At 46.9% G+C, this 25,554-nt stretch overlaps 1 protein-coding gene across 1 annotated transcript in view; it reads left to right on the forward strand.

Moving 5' to 3' along the window:
* Positions 1-292: 292 nt before the first annotated feature.
* Positions 293-25,554, forward strand: part of cavin1b (caveolae associated protein 1b) — an 87,233-nt gene continuing 61,971 nt past the window's right edge. Inside the window, exon 1 of the mRNA XM_072487308.1 lies at positions 293-922. Within this exon, the coding sequence (XP_072343409.1) occupies positions 506-922 (417 nt within the window). The 5' untranslated portion in view covers positions 293-505. The remainder of the gene's footprint in view (positions 923-25,554) is intronic.

The following is a 25,554-nucleotide window of genomic DNA, read 5'->3' on the forward strand; positions in this document are numbered from 1 at the left end:
ACAGCTTAGCCAAGTAGATTTTCGACAATGGAAATACAGCTGTCTCTGTGTTTGTGTGCATATAAGCAGCTAGTTTGCGCAGCAATCTGTTTCAAAGCTGGATTTATCTGTCAGGAATTCTAAAATGTATCTAATACAAAGAGCAGAGCCCAGTTCTGTGTACATTCCTGTCTAAGATCTGGGACTTTTATGTTGGTAATGTGCATTCCTTATTAGATGTGCCTGTGCTTGTATTGAAAGTCTTCAACTCCCTCCCAACTATTCTAATAATTTAGGGAGGGGGCTGACAAGCACTTTAGCAGTCTTGTTCTGCACAGCTAGGTGGAGTTAGCCCATGTCCTTTTAAGCTTGCAAATTGTTTTGACGCTTCTTGAGCAGCTGTGTAACTGGAGTGAGAGCACACACATAGGCTCTCCTCTCTCTCTCTCTACTCACTGGCTCACATTCCAGCTCAGCAAGCCTGAGTTCAGTTGGTATTTTTAATCCCAGTTTGACATTTCCAACCATGGCAGACTCCATGCAGATCGAAGAGCAGGAGAGTCCCGAGGTTCCTGAGCCACAAGAGCAGGGTGAAACCCCGAAGCAGGAGACCCAGTTCAACGGGGTTCTGGTGCTCACTCTCCTGGACAAAGTGATGGGGATGGTCGACAAGATCCAAACCAGCCAGCAGCAGCTGGAGAACCGGCACCTGGAGGTGGAAAGTGCCGTGTTCAACATCCAGAGCGAGCTGAGCAAGCTGACCAAGTCGCACGCGACCACCAGCAACAGCGTTGACAAGATGCTGGAGAAGATTCGGAAAGTCAGTGTCAACGTGAAGACCATCAAGCACAACATGGAGAAGCAAGGTGCGCAGATCAAGAAACTCGAGGCAAATGAGGCCGTGCTACTGAAACGGAATAACTTCAAAGTAATGATTTACCAGGTAAGTCTTTCATTGGAGTTAACTGTGTGTGTGTGTGTGTATGTGTGAGTGTGCGCGCTGTTAATATTGGAGTGCTCAGAGCTCAGTTGGAATTCAATATCGTTGTGGTTCTGTACATGCTGAAATGCCTGAAGTACAAGTGAACCCATATGGTGCAAGAAACTGATTTATTTTACTTGATACCTAACATGATATTTATCAAAAGTGATGGCGATGAAACTTCACCCAGGAGTTGGGGCGGGGTTGCTTGTTTGCTACAGTGAGATCTAACTGCATATGTAGGAAGCTTAATCAATGGCCTTTGTGATATGACAGTTACCAGAGCTATTTTCACAGTGGCCTTTTGGTGTGTAGCCAATATTGTGACTCCAATCCCCTTGTACAAAAATAAATCTTAGTCTTGTGCATCAGACAATTCAAATCAAGGCAGCATGAGTGCACTGAGCAGTGGCCAAGTTATTAGGTGGATGATATCGGCTGGTGGCTGCATAGCAGAGACATTATTGCCAACACAGGTTTTCGTTCGCTGCTAATTTGAGTGAAATTAAGCAGGAAATTGTCCCATTTCACTTGCAATACCACTACCACAGTGCTCGGAGGGAATCTCCTCCAAGATGTCACAGCAACCCATCACACTGTTCCTGTGTGTGCGTGCGTGAGTGTATTGGTTTTTGGCACTGCAGCCAGAGGACTATTAGCTACAGACATTCTTGTGACATTCTTTCAATAAATCTATGCAGAATGGAAAGCATAGCTGATGCAAATGAATTCTTGATGAATAAAATTTCACAGTTTTTCTCGCAAGATTTGCTCCTGGGGTGCTTTTTAAAGGGGCTAATGTTTGTCTGTATCATTCCCAACTTTTCGCATGATGCAAAACGTCTGTGGCAGACGCCTGACGATACGCAGCAAGCCGACCCCCCCCCGACCCCCCACCTCCCCTCTCCACTGGACAACAGTGCAGGGCCTGGGCAGGACGCAACATAAATGACTAGAGTAATAGGGAATCCTGCAACAATGAAAGTAAATGGTTTCTCTGATTTTATTCTCATAACACCTAAAGCATCCATTTGAGCGGCAGTTTTAGCAGGTGGAAATCCACTTCTAACTATTGTGGCAGCTGCTGATTTACAATTAAAATTAATGGAAATAAAGGTCATTAAAAGGCAAGTGGGACTCTTGGTTTTGTTCACTGGGGCATTGAGTATGAAAGGAAAGACTGTTAAATTTGTGTGGACGTTAATTAGGTCAGAGCTGCGGTATTGTATGTGATTCCCATTGTAGGAGGGATAACCTCCGAGGTGTGGAATGGGCATGGTGAAGATTCACTACAACAATATCACGAATGAAAGCTTTCAGACATAAAGGCAGACTTGCAAACCTCAAGCTGTCTTCAGAAGGTTAAGGCTTCTGGTTTTCAAAATGACGAAAGGTTTTGAGGGGACACAAAGTGGGTGAAAGACTTGCATTTATATAGCCCCGTGCACGACCACCAACATCTCAAAGAACTTCGCGGCCAATGAAGTGTAGTCAGTGCTGTAATGAAAATGAAACGTGGATGAATAAAATCCTCATGAAAGATTGCCTTTGCTGATTGATAGCAGGAATAGAGCTAAAATTACCATGGGAACCAAGAAGGGGAAATTAGAAGATCTTCATTCGCTGAAGGTTTTTACAGATGGCTTTTAGCATATCATTAAAAGGCAACTGGATAGGCATTTAAAAAGTAAGGGTATGGAAATGTGTACAGAAAAGACAGAGGGATGGGATGATAAACACTCATCGCTTCTCGGCCTTTTGGCTAAGATGAGCGTGAGGTCAGGTGTAATGCCTGGATCTGGTGTCTCTCTCTTGTGGGGACCATGAATTGGATTCAATTTGAATTGGATTTGGAGCAGGCAAGGAGCTGGATTAGGGGTTTGCCTGCGTCCCTGAGCTCTGGCTTTGTAACTCTGATAAAGTAATAAAAAATAAAAAAAATTAAAATAAAAAAATAAAAGTCAGCTCCAGTTGAAGATGGTGGTCCATAGGTGTAAGATCATCATTGATAAATCCAATAAGATATTTGGGAGAAACCTCTATATCTGTGGTGGGAGACCTGCGACCTGGGGGACACATGCGGCCCATTTGGATTCTGAGCGCGGCCCACCAGACATTTTGTTGACCTTGCCCATGCGCAGGGTTGCCACATTCCGCTGATTTCCATCCGCGGAGTTTTTTATTCCGACGGGTATGACTGAAATGATACGCAAGTAAAGCAAGTGCAAGTGAAGAGAGGTGCATGCTGATTGCTCACAACATTGAGTGTGAAAGCTGTGTGCACTCTCTCTGCTTCCAAAGTGTAACCATTTATTTTGTTTTTACCATTTGAAGTTGAAAGTTTGATTAATTTATAAATGATAAAGCATTTTCTGTAACCTGTTATGAAATATTCGGTGTGTATTAAATGTATTTAAACTTACTCATGGGGTCATGGTTAGTGAACAAGTCCTATTTCAATCTTGCAGCCCCCTGAGATGAAGGAGGGTCACTCATGTGACCCACTCACTAACCTAAGTTGCCCATCACTGCTCGGTACTCAGAGATTGGTGAGAATGGTGAGAGGGCAGCATGGTATCATTGTGGATAGCACAATTGCTTCACAGCCCCAAGGTCCCAGGTTCGATTCCGGCTTGGGTCACTGTCTGTGCGGAGTCTGCACATCCTCCCCGTGTGCGCGTGGGTTTCCTCCGGGTGCTCCGGTTTCCTCCCACAGTCCAAAGATGTGCAGGTTAGGTGGATTGGCCATGATAAATTGCCCTTAGTGTCCAAAATTGCCCTTAGTGTTGGGTGGGGTTACTGGGTTGTGGGGATAGGGTGGAGGTGTGGATCTTGGGTAGGGTGCTCTTTCCAAGATCCGGTGCAGACTCGATGGGCTGAATGGCCTCCTTCTGCACTGTAAATTCTATGAAATGTGGAATTTACTACTATGTGAAGTGACTGAGGAAATTAGCACACATTGAGAGGCGAAGCTGGAAAAATGCATGAGGCAAAAGGAATAGAAGGATATGTTGGAAGGCTGAGATGTGGGAGGAAGCTAAAACAGTGTCATTGACCATTTAGGCCTGTTCCGGTGCAATTTCTTGTATTCTTTAATGGGATGCAAGCAGTGACGTAGTGGTATTATTGCTAGATCAGTAATCTAGAGGTCTTGGCTACTGCTCTGGGACACAAGTTCAAATCCCACCATGTTAAGTTGTGGAATTTGAACCTGGAATTAAAAGCCGAATGGCAATCATGAATTGATTGCCATAAAATCCCATCTGGTTTACTCATGCCTCTTGAGAAGGAGATCTGCTGTCCTTATCTGACCATGTGATTCCAGACTGTCAGCAATGTGGTTAACTCTTAAATGTCCTCTCAATGGCCAGGCAATAAATGCTGGCCTAGGCCTAAGGATTTGGTCTGGAATCACATGCAGATGATCAGACAAGGACGGCCGAAAGTGCAGTGGCAAACAGATGGGTTTTTGCAACAATCAATTATAGGGCTGGATTCTTCCGCCCCTCCTGCCGTAAGATCGCCACGGGTGGGACGCGGACAATGGAAAGGTCCATTGACCCCGGGTGGGATTCTCCGGTCACCAGGCGGGCTCGGGCGGAGAACCCCACCCATAGTCTCATGGGTCAGATTTCTCTGGCAGTTCACGGCAGCAGGAACTTGCAGACCCGCAGGTGTGGAACGCCACCGTGGACTTGCTGGTGATGGGGGGTGGACACAACAAGAAACCCCAATGGTGTGCCACCTCCGCCATCGCGAAGCACACTGCAGGGGGGGCAGGAAATCCCATCCCATATGGTCACCATTACATTATGCTCCAGGTTTATTATAATTCAAATTCTGCCAGTTGTCAAGTAGGGGTTTAGAACATAGAACATACAATGCAGAAGGAGGCCATTCGGCCCATCGAGTCTGCACCGACCCACTTAAGCCCTCACTTCCACCCCATCCCCGTAACCCAATAACCCCTCCTAACCTTTTTTGGAAACTAAGGGCAATTTAGCATGGCCAATCCACCTAACTTGCACGTCTTTGGACTGTGGGAGGAAACCGGAGCACCCAGAGGAAACCCACACAGACACGGGGAGAACGTTCAGACTCCGCACAGATAGTGACCCAGCGGGGAATCGAACCTGGACCCTGGTGCTGTGAAGCCAGAGTGCCAGCCACTGTGTTACCGTGCTGCCAATGCAATTTGAACCTATGCACGCAGAGACTTCTACCTGAGCTTCTGGATTAATAGTACAGCAATATTACCACTAATCCACTGTCTCCTATTTAATTGTGCGCATTGTCCTCAAACTGTATTCAAGCCTGGTGAAGTCCTGTACTGTCAGAGAGCAGAGAAACTTTCAGCTTATTCTGCCAAAGTCAATAAGCAAACTGTACGTGCTTTGTTTGGTATATATCCAAACCACTTAGAAATATGAGAAAAAAACATGAACCAGTGCATAATTTTATAAGAACGCATTTGAGAAAAATAAAATGCTCAGTATTACTCTTATAATAAAATCAACCTTGATTATCTTTGCTTTTGACCTAATACCTTTCAAGTGTCTTCAGAGCTGAATCAGTTCAAAGGAGATACTGGAACTTTGTCGGAAATCCATGGAAAACATATGTTGGATTTCTTTCTGAAAACTTATGCACAGCCGGTCCCCATTTTACTTATGGCTCTGTCTTCTTACGAGGCTGTTAATGACTGTGGGGTGTACAATGCCATAAAACCGTTGGTATGCTCGGCACAGTTGAAAACATGCTTGGCTTGAAAAAGATTAGTCTGAAAGTGAAATTATTTTGATTGTTTATTTTTGCACCTGATGCATAAGTTATCTTCAGATTTCTTCGGATGAGAAAAAGTTCTGTTCCCCTCCGTGACAATCGACACAAGGGATCAATATAATGCGCCTGAGAAAAGAATGTGCTGCATTCGGAACTATGAGCAGCGGCTGGAGCCAACTATCAAAACAAGGACCTGTGCCAGACTCCCACCTTCAAAAAAATTCCAAGACTGCTCCCTGAAAGGTCATCTGACTGAAGGCATTCAGTGATCAATTCCTAAATTGAACTTATTCATTGTATTATACATTCCACCCCAAGTTAGTGGCAGAGACAGACAATGGCCAGAATTCTCTGGCCGTTGGGATTCACTGTCCCCACCAGCTACGCACTCCTGCCCACGGGTTTCCCGGTGGCGTGGGGCTGGCTTCAATGGGAAATCCCATTGACAGGCGGTAAGAGTAGAGAATCCCGTCCCCAGCGAACGACGAGCCAGCGAGAAAGGCACGGCTGCGTGACCGGAGAATCCACACATGTCACCTTTCCAGGGTGTTTTCTACATTAATTGACTAAGTTAAAATAGTGAAGTGCTCATATACCTAATGTTGGGCACTGAGAGGATCAAAAGATATGGGGATAGGGTGGGTGGGTGGTGAGTTGGTGGGTGGCACGGTGGCACAGTGGTTAGCACTGCTGCCTATGGCACTGAGAACCTGGGTTCGATCCAGGCCACGGGCCACTGTCCGTGTGGAGTTTTCACATTCTCCTCGTGTTTGCGTGGGTCTCACCCCTACAACCCAAAGATGTGCAGGTTAGGTGGATTGGCCACGTTAAATTGCCCCTCAATTGGTAAAAATTAATTGGTATTCTAAATGTATAAAACAAAATGTGAAGTTGAGGTTGGAGATTATCTTCTTGAATGACTGAGCAGACCCGTGGGGCTGAATGACCTACCCCTAATCTTATTTCTTATGTTTTTGCCAACACGATTACTGAAGCGTACCGCATATCACTGCCTTAATTTGCACTGGGTGTGTTTTCTCTACCACGAGTGAGGTGCTCCATACCTTGGAGCAGCACTGTGTATGCTTAAGCATTTATGCGCTGAACTAGCAGCGGTCATATCCTCTGCTGGAAGATTGGAACCAGGGTCGGGATTCTCCGACCTCCCGTGCTGCTGGGATCTTCCCATCCCCCTGAAAGTGAATGGAGCTTTGACTGGGATGCCAAATTCACCATTCTTCCTCGCAGCGGGGCTGCACGAACGACGTCGGAGAACCCTGGCCCTAATATGCACCCGAGCTGATCACCGGATTCAGACACGTTCACAGACTACGGGTTGCTGTCGATGATTGACCAACCAAACTGACCCACTGTTGCGATTTTAGGTGTCAACTTGCCACTGGATCTGGAAGTCTTCGCACTTGGCCCCAGACACCATTAAAATCCGATGCTTGAAAGGGTTAGGTGGTCCAACCTGGACAACCTTCACTGATAAAATATGTGGTTATCATTTGGTAAAATTCAGCAGCCTCACCAATGGATGTGGGGTGTCCCCAAGCTATGAACTTTGCAAACCTGTGCCTAATTTCTCCCGGTTTAATTCGCGGGTGTGTTTACCACCCATCGCTTTAGAATTCTGCTTTGAAAGGAAAGTTTGAAAATATTCAAGTGGGACTTACATGCATATTTTGAGGCCACGGATTAGCTGGTGTGGCAAATAGAAAATAGGATGCTTTTCTAAAGTTAGATGAGGCACATTGTTGAGCCAGATTAGATTGATCTCTGGATCAAGTTGTACTTTCACCCACCCCGGGGAGTGCTTGATGCGAACATCGAATGCACAAAATCGAAAATGTTCCAAGCTCTACCACAAGCATCCCTCACCTTAATTCGTACAAAATTCACAAAGAAAGGTAAATAATCAATACTAACATTAAGACAACAGGACCTATTCTCCTTACGGAGTGGGACTAATCTGGAGATCACAGGGCTTGATATTACACTGATTGTGTTATTGGAAAGAAAATGAGGCACTGCCAAGCTCACAATTTTCCTTCTCAGAACTGAAGAGAGGAAGAAATTGAAATGAATTAAATAGTTAGAGAGGTGGGTGGAGGAGGTGGGGCAGAATAGGTGAATAGGGCTGTGACAGAGCTCAAGCTTTCAAGTATCCAGCTGTGATACTAACCACAATGTTGAGAACATCTAGCTATGACTGACAATGAATGGACCACATCAGACACTGTTAAGTGCTTTCTACAGAGAAAAAGAAGAAAGGAGAGCATTTAAAGCATTTAACTGGTTAGTTTCACACCCGACTACTTGAAAGTCACTCAGGCATGAAGGGAGATGAACTAAACAATCCAAACAGCTGGGTGTGTGTTGAAGCTGTCAATCATAGCATAGTTAAAGCAATTTCACAGAGATATGAATGAAAGGCTTGCAGATCAAAGAACCGAGAGAGCTTAAACCCAGCTGACTGGTTTTCTCTTTCCTGGAATTGACAGTTGCTGCTTCCTCTGCCTGAGCCAACAGGTATATTGCACGGGTGGTTTAAAGCAGTGATTTTCTTTTTCACTGCCTCTACCTGGACTACTCTAGAGTTACGACACACTGGTTTAGCACACTGGGCTAAATCGCTGGCTTTTAAAGCAGACCAAGGCAGGCCAGCAGCACGGTTCGATTCCCGTACCAGCCTCCCCGAACAGGCGCCGGAATGTGGCGACTAGGGGCTTTTCACAGTAACTTCATTGAAGCCTACTCGTGACAATAAGCGATTTTCATGTCATTTCATTTCACTACCGTCCCTGCTTCCACCACCTCCTCCGGCAGCGAGTTCCAGGCACCCACTACCCTCTGCGTAAAAAACTTACTTTGTACATTTCCTCCAAACCTTGCCCCTCGCACGTTAAGCCTAAGCCCCCTAGTAATTGACCCCTCTACCCTGGGAAAAAGTCTCTGATTATCCACTCTGTCTATTCCCCTCATAATTTTGTAGACCTCTGTCAGGTCGCCCCTCAACCTTCTTCCTGTCATGAAAGAATTTGTGAGAATCCAGTGGTCAGATTGCAGGGTTCTCATTTCCTCCTGTAAAATAAAATAAAAGCAACTGTATTCATAATTTCATAAACTCACAACGTTCCAAGAGTTTTTGCAGTCACTTAAGTACTTTTGAAGTGCCGTCGCTATTATGAGGGGAAAGTGCGAAATAAGTGCCAATGCACACCTGCAAGCCTGTGGGAGTGAGATTTAGCTTTGGCTGAGGTGCAGACTGGATGGCAGGGGATATGCCGTCCTCTGTACACCGACACCCATCCTCTTTCCCCATTGGAGTTACTGGAAAGGAAATTAGTATTTCGGTTGGAGTATAAAAGATGGCCAACTCAATTACCTCTTGCCAAAGTTGAATCACACCTCTAAATGCCTTTAATACTGAAAATACCTCCCACTGCATCCCATACAGGAACCCAACAAAGACTGAGTTTTCAATCAAACGTTTCCCCAATGTACTTAAATTAATCTGTAATAAGATTTGGCAGTGCAAGGCTGATTTTTACCACAACCTTCATGATTACAAATGTGCTTTAACTTTTCTTTTCCCATTCAAATGTATTCTCATAAACATATTTGATGAATCTATTGCCAATTCAAGTGTAAATCCATTTACAAGTTGGATGAAACCACGGTACATTTGATTGCTCAGTGCTTGTGGGAGGAATGTATTGATTGATAAGCCCACTTTTTACTTCATACCAAACTGAACAGACTCCCTTTTGTCTCGCTTTGTTGAATTCTTTCATCTCCCACAACCGTTATATACAAATGTGATGTTCTTGCCAATAGTTAGTTTATAATGAAATAATGTTACTTGATATTGGATTTACTTCAGGGGAGTTGGCTTGTCTGCTTCATGCAGGAGTTGTCTGAACCTGATGCTCTCAGAGCATGTCCATGCGCATCTGCAACAATTAACTGCTTTATGTTATTATCCAGAGACTATTAAGTTACCAAGTTCTTCAGTTTAGTTTCCATGCATTTTTTAGCAAAACATAATGTCTAAATGCTAACTTGAGAAACTGAATTACAAGAGAATTAGAAACCTCTAATTAACAGTAAGCTTTTTCTTTTTGGAAATATTGATATCTGTGTTAGATTATATGTGTGTGTTTGTGTTGGTGTAGGTATGATTGTGGATTGTTTGTGTGAGTTGAATTTTCACACACACGCAGACACACACACACACAATGGGCACACCACACACACACATACAATGCACACACCGCACACATACCATGCACACGCCACACACATACTTTGCACACACACCACACACACATACATACCCCCCACACACACACCACACACACACACAACACATACACACCACACACACACATACATACCACACACACACCCACACAGCACACAACACATACACACACACAACACACAATACACACACCACACACAACACATACACAACACACCCCAAATTGTCATGGAATGTCTAAATTTGCTGAGGCTGGAGATAAATATTCTGTCCATGACCCACGACTGAGACAAAGCCTTTAGGAGTGTCTCCTGAAAAAAAAGGTGTCCTTCTTAACCATTGGATATTACATATATTTTACAGTCAATAAAGCGCTTTTGAAGTGCAATTACTGTTGTGATGTAGAAAATAGAGTAGCCAATTTGCGCAAAGCAAGATTCCAGAAAGAGCAATGTGATAAAGGCCAAATAAGCTGCTTGTTTGATGTTGATTGATGGATAAATATTGGCCAAGACACTAGAGTTATCCCCCCTACTCATCTTCAAAATAGTGCCATGGAATGTTTTGCATCCACCTGGTATGACGGACAGGGATTGATTTATTGTTTCATCTGAAAGATAGAGAGTGCGATTTAACTAAATGGGAACAAAGTCCCATAGTGAGCATCTTTAGTCGCATGTTTCCTGGCTCTCGCAGCACCGAGAAACACAATGCGATCTAACGTCACTCGGGAAAGATAGGTTTTCTCAGCGGGTAATGCGCGGCCGAGGCTGCACCTAGCCCTGTTTTGTGCACTGAGGAGGTCCGCTTGCCAGAACCCCTCAGTGTAGTGAGAGATCGTGACACCATTGACGTGCTCCCTAAGCCCCAATTCACTGTGAGGGGGTATTCCCATCCCAACACCCGCATAGGTCATCCTGGCCCGATCACCACTGCATGGAAATTGCAGCACTGCCAACCTGACAGTGCTCCTTTCAGCTGGCAGTGCCACCTGGGCAGTGTGAGGCTGCACCCAAGTTGCACTGCCAGGGTGCCAGGCTGGCAGTGCCAAGGTGCACAGCTGGCACCAGCAGTGCTAGGGTACCATCCTTCCCAAAGGGCATGTACCAGCACTACAATGCCCTGGGATCGGAGGCTCCCCTGAGTGCCATTCCGTCTGGTGCCCATTTGTGGGGACCAGTGCTGAACAGTGCTCGCCCAAGGTTTCTGAAGCAAAAGGGATAGATCCCAACACCTCGAGTGACTCGGGAAACTGCATATTAGAATGAGGCTAGCCGTCTTGCTCTAATATGCAGATTTGTCAAAATCCCCACAATGGGTTTCACATCGCAACGACTCACGTTAGATCTCTCGAGGTGTTGCGAGCCAAGTAAATCCCAAGAGCGCGGTCTCCCATCATTTAGCAGTCACATTGCGCCGCGCTGCTTTTCAGGCATAGCGTGGCCATTCGATCGCGCCCAGAACCTCTGGTAGGGTAGCAATCCCTTCCTCCTGCGTCAGTCTCGATTTGTGCTCATGTCCTGGGCCAGAATCTTCAGGCCCCCTACGCCGCAGGGAATGTGGTGGAACAACCAAAAGTCAATTGAATTCCAGTGGGACTGAAGATCTTGGTGACGGGCAGGGCCTGTAAAGCCCTGCCTTTGGAGTGGCACTTGATGGATATTAGGTTTGAAGCTTTTACCTACATAACAACAGTAGCTATGCCCCAAAAGCAATTCATTCACATTGAGATGTTTCAATACGATGAAATATTATAAAAGCATTATTAGAAAATACTATATAAGGAAGAGCTATGAAGAGCTAGGAATGTACTGCAGGAACTGATTCAGTTTATTTCCATAATTTGAGCCTGGAAGTGTTGTGACTGGTTAGCTCTTGCAGCAGGTCTGAACAGTAACTGTAGTCTTCAGCTTGGATATAAAGCAATGAATGGATTTGCTCTGTTACTTGTCAGTAAACTTTGATTTTAAATATCATGCTCAGCAGACTTAGCGTGAGTGCTTTTTGCTATAGTCAGTGCAATTAGAACCAGTGAGTATGTCAAGATTATTTCAGGCTCTTTATCGTTGTAGTTGCAAGCAGCAAGTTTCTGGAAAAACATGCTAACCCCAGTTCTGAAAAACTCACCAAAGTTTTGAGTGACTTTCTTTTTACCAGACTCAGGTCCCATTGATTCTGGTTCTGTCATCTGCCTTACTGGGATATTCTCCTTTGCGATTCTCTTTCCCCACTGGCAGTGGCCCAGGGTTTCCCAGCGATGTGGAGTGGCTTTGAATCCCACTGACAAATGGTGCGAGTATAAAGTCACACCGTCGGCGAGTGGCGCGCCATTAAGAAACACGCGGCCAGAGGACCAGTGAATCCAGCCCCTGAGGTTTTTTCACAAATGCACCTTGATCTCAGTTGCAGAATCTCTAGCACTTATTAATGCTTTCAAGAGAGCCATTGTTACCAACCTTCTTGCCACTCAGTGCCAAGTTATGGGCAGCCTTAAGGGCAGGAGAAATGGGCATGCGGTCAGTTTTGTGGAGACATTCTGCTGGCTGCTCTTAATGCCGATCTTGAGGTTGTCAAATCGCCACACTGGAACGATGGTTTTCAATCTTACTCCACCAGTGAGCACCTCAGACCCAAACCATGACCATAATCCCTGGGGACAGCAAACCATGAAAGAATACACAAATATTCTTCTTTGATCTTTGCCTACATATATTCAGTTAACAAGTAGTTAGGCCAAGTTACACAGTGCTTCTTAGACAACAGAAAATCAAATTGCCTTTCATGCAGTATACTGAGCTGTTATTAATTTTTTTGAATCACTTAATAAATTATCTTTGTCGTTTTTATAATTTCCTTTGTGACATCTTTGTGACATCTCACATACCAAAGGCGCAGGCTACACATGAACACCAATCAGCGCTCTTCCAAAATCAGACACTAAGAATGAAAGCTAAGACCAGTCAAAGTCTCAGTAAAAACAATCCACAGGACACAATACCGGAATTGTAAGCAGAAAGCCTCCACGGTCTCTGCACTCTCCCAAATTTGGCATCTTGCACACCGCTGATTTTCATTGCTCTACATTTTCCAGCTATGCCTCCAGCTGCTTAGTTACTAAGCTCTGGAATTCCCTCCCTAAAGCTCTCCATCCCTCTTCTTCTCTCTTCCCTGAGAAACACTCCTTAAAACCTGCCTCCTTGACCAAGGCTTTGGTCAAATGCCATGTTCCACAGTGTCAAAATGTTGTTTCTTAATGCTCCTGCGATATGCTTTGGGGTGCTTTATCATGTTAAAGGTGCTATATAAATGCAAATTGTTGCAATGGCGCAATTCATGATATGACGGCATCATTTGTGATTCCTTAGATGTGGGCATCACTGGCGAGGCCGACATTCATTGCTCATCCCAAATTGCCTTTCAGAAGATGGTGAGCTGCCTTCTTGAACTGCTGCAGTCCATCTGTTGCAGGTACGCCCACAGTGCTCTTTGGAAGGGAGTTCCAGGATTTTGATCCAGCAACAGGAACGGCAATGTAGTTCCAAGTCAGGTGTGTGGTTAGGAGAGGAACTTGCTGGTGGTGGTGTTCCTATGTGTCTGCTGTTGTTGTCTTTCTAGGTGGTAGAATTTGTATGTTTGGAAGATACTGAAGAAGCCTAGGTGAGTGGCTGCAGTACATCTTGTAGACGGTACACATTGCTGCCGCTGTGGCTAGGATTTTCTGGGCCCGCCCCTGCAGGTCCGGAAATTCCCACCCAAAGTCAAGGGACCATTAGCTAGTCTGCCAAATTTTCCAGCCCACCCTTGACGATTTAACATCATGGGTGTAACCAGAAAATCCTGACCTGTGTGTTGGGGTTGGAGGGAGTGAAAGTTTGAGGTAATGAATGGTACATTTACAGTAACCATATCTGCTACTAAAACATTTTGGCTCAAAATTCCTGTGAACAAAGCTTCTGTCCTTCTACCTGCCATCAGCATAATTAAGCCGATTCCAACCAAAGATTGCAGAATTTGATAAAGAAATAATAGAGAACTTGCATATTGGGCCCCATTTTCACCAGGGTCATACCCTGTCAATGTAAGTGCACCCCCACCTCCTTTGGAATGTCTTGTCATTCAAGATAAACATCGGAACAGGTTCGTGTGGAGGCGCCATCCTTCATTCCTCTTGTGAGGGCCACGAAGAATCCGGCACGAGTTTGGAGAATCAAACAGAAAGTAACTTTATTTACAACAATATGTTCACAGGGCCAGTAATTTACTACTGGTTCCCTCTCTAGCCGACACCACACTGTCCAGCTCTATTTATACACCACCCATTGGGATTGGTCCCCTTTGCCTCGGACGAGCGCCGTTCAGCTCTGGTCTCCACAAATGGGGGCCAGACGGAACGGCACTCTTGGGGGTCTCCCAAGGGGTCGGAGGCCCCCAATTGCATGCCCTTTGTGCAGGGTGGTGCTTGGCACTGCTGGTACCATCTGGGTACCAGCTCTGACAAGTGCCCAGGTGGCATTGCAAGTTGGTATGGGCAGTACCACATTGGCTTTGCCAAGCTGGCATTTTTTGTGTGTGATCAAATTGGGGGTGCCCTGCATGGTGTTAGGGGCGGCCGAGGACCCTCCCATTGTGCATGGGGGTGGGAGGTTAGGGATCGCTTCAGGGGCCTCGGAAATTGGGACGCCATTTACACTGGGAAGTTCTGGTGAGCGGAGCTCCTCATTGTACAAAGCGGGGCTATGTGCAGCCTCAGCCGCGCATTCCCCATTGGGGCCCACAGTGAGAGCCAGAAACACGCAACTAAGTTCGCTCGCTATGGGACTTTGTTCCCATTTGGTTGAATCGAGCTCATGTTTCTTTCTCTACAAATGTTGCCTGACCAGCTGAGTATTCTCAGATTTTGTGTGTATGTTTTTTTTAAAATCTTGTTTGCCAACTATTAAACCCATCAGTTGCCTTAATGTGAAAGCAATTAGCATTTCGGAATCCTGACTTTTGTCCGTTGTTCTCTCCTCCCCTCTTTGTTTTGTTCAGTCCAATAGAAAGGATTTGGGTTTTAGTCTAGTTTTGACAAAGCCTCTGGCCTTGGAACCACAGCCAGTCTTGTCCCTCCGGATGCTGATAGACCTGCTGTGTACTTGCAGCATTCTTGCTTATCTTTCACATTTCCAACATTCATAACTTGGTTCATTTTATCAGAGTTTATGGAGCTGAATGTTCCAGGAACCAACCCCACCTGCACACACCCCTTTAAGTGTTTTTTTGGCCTTGTTGAGCCTCCTTTGTATCGTAGATCAAATTAATGCATTTTTCAAATAGACATGAGTCCGGGCGTTGTGAACTGGTACAGACTAGTCCAGATAAAAATGCTGCCTGCATGATTCAGACATAACACTGATTCACATTTTAAATCCCAATGTATCATTCTCACTCATCCTGTACACAGATCCAAACATAATAGGTCATGGCAAATTATGTAAACATGTACCAGGTTTCAGCTGCAATTTGACCTCTGAGTTCTAGCTGCAATGTAGGGTGGAGCCCGGTCTTTTTCTATTACACCGATGCACATTCTTGACAAAGAAAGCCTCTTTATAACTGTAACCTGCTTGTTGTGCGATCTCTACCTGCTGCAGATTTTATCCACAGGGAATCACTGATTGCAGATTGGCAACTTCCGAAACATATGACCCAGGAGCAGAAGGCCATTCAGCCCCTCAAGCCTGCTCCACGACTTAATAAGATCATGGCTAATCCTGGCTTACTCGTGTCTTATTTCCCACCGGTCTTGTACGGTTCAATGTTCTACCTTAAAATTTGGCATTATAGTTTGGTTTCCTTGCATGTGTGTGAACTGGGCAAAGTAATGGGAGCCAGTTGACAGGACCGATGGTGCAACTTGCGTCTTCGATCACCGAAAAGCTAAATCTTATGCCTTTTCACTTTTCTGCAACAGTGCTTCTTCAAGTCCCACTCCTGTCACTTGAGCACATGACACAGTGCAATACTGAAGGAGCATTGCACTGTTAGAGATGCCATCCTTCAAATGAGATGTTAAACGACGGTATCTCTCGAATGAATGTGAAAGATCCCACAACTCTATTTTGAAGAAGAGCGAGGCAGTTCTTCAGGTGTCCTGGTCACTATTATTCCTCAAACAACATGTAACAACTGGCATGAACCACAGCGACAATTGTGGCACTATAATTGGCTTCACTACTTAGGAAGAGGAAAGTCAGCCAAAGTTCCCACTTCCGATGACTATCCAGTGACCTCCTGCTGGAACATAAAGATTGGGAATTTGCTCACAATTTTACTGGAAGTGGAAGCAAACCCCTTTCAAAAGCCCGATCCCAGATTTGATTCCCATCTTGTTCTAGGTTAACTAATCAACTCTGGGGGTGCTACAACCATCCTCTAGATGCATGGGGTGGGATTTTTCACGCCTTGCACCATGTCTGGTGGTCATAGAGTTGGTCCGCCAATAGCCGCAGCAGGATCTTCTGGCCCCGCAGTTGTCAATGGGGGTTCCCATTGTTTGCACTCTCCCCACCAGGGAACCAGCGGCGGTACAGGAAGATCCCGCCAGCGGGAATGGCCGTAAAATCCCGCCCGTGGCCTATTGATGGGGGAAAATGTCAGCTATCGTTTCTGCATCTCATTACAATACATTGCTGGAAACTGCATGAGTGTGGACGTTTGGCGGGGAGAGGATTGCGAGGATCCCAACAATCAAATAGTTTTAAAATCAAACATAAAAGTTATAGATTACAAATGCATTTTTCCAAAATGAGAAACCCATTGGGCAGGACTTATAGCCCCGACACCAGCCGGCATCGTCACGGGCAGAACAGGAACATTTGGAGAACATTAGGACGATGCCAGAAAATTTTGTCCAGTGAGTCAATTTAGGAGGCTCTGTAAACAAAAACAGTAAAGGAAAGATTGCAATTATATAGCATGGCCAATTAACCATTTTTGAAGAGTGGTCACTGTTATAATATGGCAAACGCAGCAAACGATTGGGCACAGCAAGCTCCCACACACGGCGATGTCCAGATAATTTGCTTCACTGATGTTACTTGACGGAAAAATATCAGCCAGGACATTGGGAGAACTCACCAGCTTTTCTTCAAATAGCGTCATCTGAAGTTTTACTTTCACCTGAGAGGTCAGATGGACCTTAATTTAAAATTTCATCTGCAGGATAATGTATCTCCGACAGTGCAGCAAGTCCCCTCAGTTCCCGTTGGTCAGAGAAACCCACAGATTATTTTTGGCAAACACATATGGAATCTTACACTGAACTCCAGGGAGGGTGACCAAGGCTGCTGTCAACCTTGAGTCCTTGGGCAGCCAATCTGATGTATCGCAGTTTACAAGATAATTTTAGATCCCTTTTGGAGCAAAAGAGAGCTTACTATATGAATGCTGACAAACGAATAGTGTTACTCGTTTGTTATATGAAGTTATCCCAATTTGTGTCTCCAAAGTGATGGTCCTATTGATATAGACGCATCTACCTGAGATTTGCCTCTCAGCCAAAAAACATCCTTCCCTGTTTCTCAAACACTGGTTTCTCAAACACCCCCCAATTCCTGAAGCCTCCATTTCCAATTCCCTCTTGAGCTTCCTGTTGATCCTGCCTGGTACCATTTCTTCCCCTCCCACCCCCCACCCCTTCAACTGAATTCAAACTCGGAAAGAAAACTCAAGCAATTCACACCATGTCCCGAGAGCAAGTTTTATAAGAGTAAATTAAGTGCAAGTGAGCACTTTTGAGAGTCTGCCCTGGTTACTGAGCCTCAGCTGGGAACATGGGGATAGACCTTTTCTCATGAGTCCATATTTACACCAATAGCTTTCCTGGCACTGGGTCGGAAACTTTAGTTATTTAAAGCATTTGTAACTATTAACTTATCAATGCTAATTATGGTAAAAGCGTGGAAAAGGCCTTAAAAACAAAAACAGCTCAATGCTGTGAAACCATGCTTCCTACACATCCTGGGGTGGAGAAATTCAGGCAGGTACAAGTCAGGTGAGATTGTTGTGTAGCGGCAATATTACTGGACTAGAGGTCCAGGCTAACGCTTTGGGGATATGGGGCTCAAATCCAGCCACAACACCTTGTAGAGTTGAAAGTCAATTAATTAAAACTTCTTTTTTGACTAAAAAGGGTCTAGATTTGAATGTTACTCTCAGCAATAGAGACCCTGGGCTGGATTCTCCATTTGGGAACAGTGGTTAAAACCGGTGCAAAAGCTGCACTGATCTTCCATCTGGTGGGGGATAGCAGGCACGCAGTGTAGAGCCCCCGGCTCTAGCTGCAGATACGGCCTGCCAAATAATGCCCCACTTTGACCAGGCTCACCATCCCCGGACCACCCGCCACAAGTGTCCCCAGCCCCGCCAAAGTCCCCCCTGCCCGAGGAATGGCTCCCACCTGACTGTGGCGGCGCGGGACACAGTCCATAGACACAAACGCCCTTCTGCCCATTGCTTGCTAATCTCCAGTTCTCATTGGCTCCATGCATTTTCCCACCAGTATATTTTTCTAATAATTTTCTAACAGTAGTTGGAAGTATTCAATCTTGATCCGTGTTTTGTACAGTGTCGGAGAATGCTAATTCTCTCTTTTTAGTTGAAGGGCAACAAAGTATTCATTTTCCCCTTCACAGAAAAGCACCAAGCATTACTGCAAGCATTTTGAGTTGGCACCCGGCCCAGCTTTTTGGGGCAATGCCTGAGAAAACTAGAAAATCCCACTCCTGTATTTTCTTTGGACAGGACGCAGAAATTCTTTAAAGGATTCTATTTCCAACAACTGTTGCCTCTGGTCCGATAAGCAAAGCCACAGTTCGGTTCTTGTTTTCCAGCTCTGTGCCTCTATCATTCATCAAGCCCTCCCTCCTCAGTGGAAATGTGCATGACTAATATATCCCAGAGCCAGCCCATTGCGTGGGCTCGCTGTGCAGCTGCAGATCTCATCCAACAGCAGTCTATTTGTGGCCTGGCTCAACCTCAAGTGATTCATTGGGGTCCGACAGATGGTATTTGCTGCTCTTGTGAAAATTAATATCAACAGGAATTTGGGTCCTGCTTATTTCTGCAATGATGGATCTAAGTATTTGGGGAAAAGTGGCTTTGAAAACAAATATGCAAATATAACAGCGCAAGATATCATAGCACATAATGCTCCATGTTTTGAAAAGGAAGTACATTGAATCACACCCAATTTGCATTGTCTGACTGAAAACAATGGGCAAAAGGGGACCTCACAGGCCAGTCAGCACATTGGCCTATACGTGCAGTGTGATTTCCTATTCTGAGACAGTTTACTTCTGGTCGCCATAACACTGTGGCAAAGCTCATGTTCCAAGCTGTGGAAAAACCACACTGATTAAAAGCTAAACAATCAATTCCTCTGTGGTGCTAATTGAATTTTCCAGTTGCTTGTTCCTGACATTGTGTTTTTTTTTCAGGAATGTGACTTTCCTCTCCTGCTATTTGAGTCAAAGCTTTGCACTTTGAAAGGGGACACTTCTCTTTACAAAGAACAAAGAAAAATACAGCACAGGAACAGGCCCTTCGGCCCTCCAAGCCTGTGCCGACCATGCTGCCCGTCTAAACTAAAATCTTCTACACTTCCGGGGTCCGTATCCCTCTATTCCCATCCTATTCATGTATTTGTCAAGATGCCTCTTAAACGTCACTATCGTCCCTGCTTCCACCACCTCCTCCGGCAGCGAGTTCCAGGTACCCACTACCCTCTGTGTAAAAAACTTGCATCGTACATCTCGTCTAAACCTTGCCCCTCGCACCTTAAACCTATGCCCCCTAGTAATTGACCCCTCTACCCTGGGAAAATGTCTCTGACTATCCACTCTGTCTATGCCCCTCATAATTTTGTAGACCTCTATCAGGTCGCCCCTCAACCTCCGTTGTTCCAGTGAAAACAAACCAAGTTTATTCAACCTCTCGTCATAGCTAATGCCCTCCATACCAGGCAACATCCTGGTAAATCTCTTCTGCACCCTCTCTAAAGCCTCCACATCCTTCTGGTAGTGTGGCGACCAGAATTGAACATGATAATAATAATCGCTTATTGTCACAAGTAGGCTTCAATGAACTTACTGCGAAAAGCCCCTAGTCACCACATTCCGGCGCCTGTTCGGGGAGGCCGGTACGGGAATTGAACCGCGCTGCTGCCTTGTTCTGCATATGTCAGTTTATAAACTATGTCAGTTTATTCGTCTCACATATAAATAGGCTGTGAAATATTGAGCCATGTGTCCAGTTATATTAACTAAGAATGTTTTGTGCTTGCCAGGATGTGTGTCTTCAATCTACACACAAAATGGAGCCTTGGTTCAGCCCTGATGAAAAAATTGTTAATTGTCAGATCAGCGTTAGCACTAAGGCCTCTTTAAGTGGGATGCCAACCAGATGGAGTAGGCACTTCAAAGCTTCTTTAATTGGTTAAAGTAAATTACAAATCATACCAATAGAATTGAGGTGGAGCAGTCATTTGTCCAAAAAACAATGCACATTCTTCAAAGTGTGATTCAGTTCATTCAATGGGCGCGACGTACCGGCCACGTTGCGCACAGAAAGCAGCGCGGAGCAGCCGTTAGGTGCAGGGAAATCCCTGTTCTTGGATCAACCTGGCTCGTCACACCTCGCGAGATCTAACGTGAGATGTCGCAATGTGAATCCCGCTCTTCCCATTGTGGGCGTGATCACTTTCTGGCAAATTTGCATATCAGGGTGAAACAGCTAGTCTCACTCTAATATGCATTCCCGAGATTTAACCAAGGCATAGAATCTACCTCCCTCGCCTTGGAGACATCGGGCAAGCACCATCCAGTGTTGGTCCCCCTCCAAACAAGAGCCAGGTGGAACGGCACTCATGGGGATCTTCTAGGGGATTGGAGGCCCCCAGGTGTTTGCTGTCTGGGCAGGGTGGCACCCTGACACTCGTGGTGCCTCCTGGGCACCTTGGCTTTGCCAGCCTGGCACTTATTATATACATGTTGCTGCCTGGAGCTATAGGTAGAAATGGTCAAGGCTCCAATATTCTTTCAATCACTTGGCTGACCAGGAAACTATCCCGCTGTCACCATCTGTCATTGTGTTGTGTTGACAGGGTTTGCAGGTTGATACTTAAGCTGCGAGGCCACATAATGAACAATACCTTCCTTGGCCATCAAGTCCTGGAGTGGGACCTGAACACACCCTGAATGAAAAAAACAGTAAAATGGGGAAATATGAATATTGGTCCGAACAGTTTTTTCCTCTGGGAAAGGGCCATGATCCAATGCACCACAAGGCCTCTTTCCCACATTTAGAACATTAAATTTGTGTTTCAATAGGTTGGAAATGGAGCCTGGTTTTTACATGGTGTTCTGTCCTCCTTCCCATTGTAAAGTCCCATGTACCAGTAAATGCGATACAGACATTGAAGTCCAATGGCTTCTGTGCCAATTTCTCACAGGTTGCTGAACAGGATATATACCCAGTCAGTTTATGTGGCCAAATTCATAAGTTTCAAACACCAAGCTTATCAGAATTATTGTGAAACAGGCCAGTAAATAAGAGTAAATAAAACTATTGAATGGATATTGTATATTGTTTTCATGCAACAGACAATGTACACCAGGGCTCTCAAGTGTTCCAAAATACCACGGGAACCTTTTAACGTTACTGACTATTGATCTATTTCTGAGATATTGCGTCCATAAAATAATAGATTGTATACTCGGGCAGCCGAACAGAGTGTCACCATCTCTTTTAAGGAGAGGGGGAGAATAACATCTATTTTGTGATCAATTTGGGTTTTAAATGTCAAGTTCAGAAGAAATATCGTTATTTTGGACACATGGGGCGTCATTCTCCGACCCCCCAGAGGGTCGGAGAATGGTCGTTGGCCGCCGTGAATCCCGCCCCCGCTGGTTGCCGAAGTCTCCGAAGGGAGAAAAGTCGGCGGGGCGTTAATGGCGCCGCTGCAACGGAAAATGTCACGGGTCTGCGCAAGGCAGCCGATTTTCGGCCTGCCGATATTCTCCCTTCCGGATGGGCCGAAGTCCCGTCGACGTGATGACCGTTCACGTCGACGTAAATTAAACCTCCTTTTCATCGGCGTGACCCGGTGCTCCAGGCTCACGCCGACCAGCGTGGAGGTGAGTGACGGCCTGGGGGGTTGGCTCTGGGCAGGCAATAGCGTGGCCGCAGTCTGAATGCGTGAGGAGAGGTGTGTCTCGGGTTGTGTGTGTGTGTGTGCGGCGGGGGGGGAGGGGGGGGGGTTAGAGTAGGCTGGGCTCCGGGGGAGTGCCGGGAGGGGGTCCGTGCTGGGGAGGTGGATGGGGGGTCCGTGCCGGGGTGGAGGTTGGGGGGGGGGGTGTCCGTGCCGGGGTGGAGGTTGGGGGGGGTTCGTGCCGTGCCGGGGTGGAGGTTGGGGGGGGGTCCGTGCCGTGCCGGGGTGGAGGTTGGGGTGGGTCCATGCCGGGGTGAGGTTGGGGGGGGGGTCCGTGCCGAGGTGGAGGTTGGGGGGGGGGTCCGTGCCGTGCCGCCCGGGGATGTCATTTCCGCGCCAGCCGGCGGGGTAACAAAGGCCGTTTCCGCCAGCTGGCGGGGCGGAAATCCCTCCGGCGTCGGCCTAGCCCCTCAATGTTGGGGCTCGGCCCCCAAAGATGCGGAGCATTCCGCACCTTTGGGGCGGTGCGATGCCCGTCTGATTGGCGCCGTTTTGGGCACCAGTCGGCGGACATCGCGCCGTTTGGGGAGAATTCCGCCCCCATCTCCAAATTCTTAATTTCTCTCAACTCCTAATTATAGGTTCTTACATTTTTAGGTTAGTTGATTGTTCACAATTTGAACATTCATTTTCCATTCTGACCGGTACATGTTTGCATTCAGTTTTGTAGCTTAAATGTATTTTGTAAATTGATCGATAATGTCTCCTAGAGTGCATTTCATTCACATCAATCAATGCAGGAGAGGTAAACGACAGCAATGCAGTGTCTACTGAGTTAGGTCATGTGCACGTATTCATGTTGGGCTTCCAGCAAGATCGCCACTAGTCAGATGGTTCCAGGAAATAGGGTCATCACTACAGCAGTGCAAGAGAGGTGAAGAAAACATAAAGGGGCCACAGTGAAAGGAGGACCAAAATAAAATCTTTTACCACAGGACGTGGATAAAGCCAGCAGTTCTCAATAGGTAAAGAATTACGGCAGGTTCTCTATTGGATCTTTTCCATTTACATCAATTGGCACCATGTAGAGCAATATCCAAGTACTATATCACCTTTCTACTAGTAGTTCCGTGGACATACAGGGAGTCATCAGCATCATTCCATCTACAAGAGAATAAAGACATGCAGAAATCAATCCATTTCAGATGGGGTGTCTTCATATTGTGATTGCTGATAGGTTGTTAATTTGTGCATTGCCACCCATTACCAAGTGCTGCAGCCAGTGGGCATTGTGGTGGGTCTGCCAATGCACAGGAGATGTTGCCATTTTCCTTTCTCTTCAGCTAGTGACTCCTAGATGTGATAGTCAATGTCTAGGGCCTTCATGTCACGCTTGCAATCATCCTTAATGAGGAGCTTTGGGTGTCCTACTAGACATTTGGCTCCGGCTACCTCACCTTAACCAAAGTCCTGGGGTATGCAACAATCTTCCAGCCTGCAGAAAAGGCCAAGCCAACAAAGCCTCCTCTCTTTGATGAGTGCCAACAAACTTGATGGCTCAGTCTTTGAGAGGACTGCCGCTTTCAGGATTTTGCCCTGTCCACTTAGTCCCATATTGTGCCACAGACACTAAAGATGGAAGCCATGATGTGAGGAGATGCCGGCGTTGACTGGGGTGGGCACAGTAAGAAGTCTTACAACACCAGGTTAAAGTCCAACAGGTTTGTTTCGAATCACTAGCTTTCGGAGCGCAGCTCCGCCCTCAGGTGAATGAAGAGGACCTCCCAAAGGCCGCCACCTGACCTTTAAACGTCGCGGTCCCGCCGGCCCAGAGCAGGTTAGAACGGCGCCGGCGGGACTCGGCCCTTTTCTTACGCCCGCTCGGCCCATCCGGGCCGGAGAATCGGTGGGCCGGACGCGTAGAGCAGGCCGCGACTGGCGCCGTGCCAACCACGCAGCCCACCAGCTAGAACACAGAGTTAGTGCGTAGCTGCATATATTGACTGCACTTCCATTGGATGATAGCTGCAGGGAGATGAAGTGCTCTAAGGTTGCTACTGGTGACACAATTGGCTGCCACCTTGAAGCCTACACCATGTTCATGGTGGTCTGCAGTGTCCTTTCCATGCCAATAGAAGGTGTAATTAGCCTCTCAATAGAGCCTATGTCAGCTAGTTTGGTCTCTGGTAGAGCAGCAATGTCAACATCAGTCAGTCAGAGCTGCCATGCACACACTTGCTGTGGAATGTGGATTGTTGTTCATGCTGGGGCACATAGTCCTCTCATTCCAGCTTTCAAGCCAAAAGGTTATTTATGTTTGCTATGTAGCCTACGCATGATTTTAGGAGATAGAGACTTGCCTATCATCTGAACCTCCCTCTCAATCTCACAGATTGGCATCCAGAGGAAATTCAAAGGCCTGTACCTTTAAACGCTATTTGGTTGCAGGAGTTGCCAGAGGGAGCTAACTTGAGGGAAACACTAACTACCTGGGACTGCATTCCAGATTTTGTGCTGTGTATACTCCCTTAACATTAGCTCTTGTCTTGTTATTAATGTTGCAACGGTGTTGGCTGACATGACCCAGATCTCCAGACATAGATGTGGGGCGAGATTCTCCGACCCCCCGCCGGGTCGGAGAATCGACGCGGGCTGGCGTGAATCCCGCCCCCGCCGGTTGCCGAATTCTCCGGCACCGGATATTCGGCGGGGGCGGGAATCGCGCCGCGCCGTTTTGCGGGGCCCCCCCCCACCCCCCCGCGATTCTCCGGCCCGGATGGGGGCCAGCATGGTGCTGGAGCGGTTCACGCCGCTCCAGCCTCCCTTCCTGGTGCGAAATGGGCACCGCGCCAACCCGCAAATACGCAGTTGAGCCGCGCCAACCTGCGCATGCGCAGGGGACCTCTTCAGAGCACCGGCCCCGACTCAACATGGCGTCGGTGTTCAGGGGCCGGCCGTGCAGGAATGTAGGCCCGGGGGGGGGGAGAGGCCGGCCCGCTGATCGGTGGGCCCCAATTGCTGGTCACACCCCATCGGAGGCCACCCCCCCCCCCCCCCCCTCACCCCCACCACCCCCGGTAAAGGATTGCTTTTACCCGCCCCATAGGCCGTCCCCCAACCCTTAGCGCAGAGTGCCCGCCGGTAGCGACCAGGGGTGAATGGCGCCGGCAGGACTCTGCTATATCCATGCGGCTGCTCGGCCCATTCGGGCCGGAGAATCGGCGGCCCCGCCGATTCCAGCGGCCCGCGGCCGGCACCGTATCAAACGCGCCAACGCAAATGGCCCCGATTCTCCGCACCTCGGAGAATCGCACGCCAACGTCGGGGCGTCGTGGCGCGGTTGCGCGATTC

This window comes from Scyliorhinus torazame, chromosome 21 (genome assembly GCF_047496885.1).
Source record: "Scyliorhinus torazame isolate Kashiwa2021f chromosome 21, sScyTor2.1, whole genome shotgun sequence".
Taxonomy (NCBI): domain Eukaryota; kingdom Metazoa; phylum Chordata; class Chondrichthyes; order Carcharhiniformes; family Scyliorhinidae; genus Scyliorhinus; species Scyliorhinus torazame.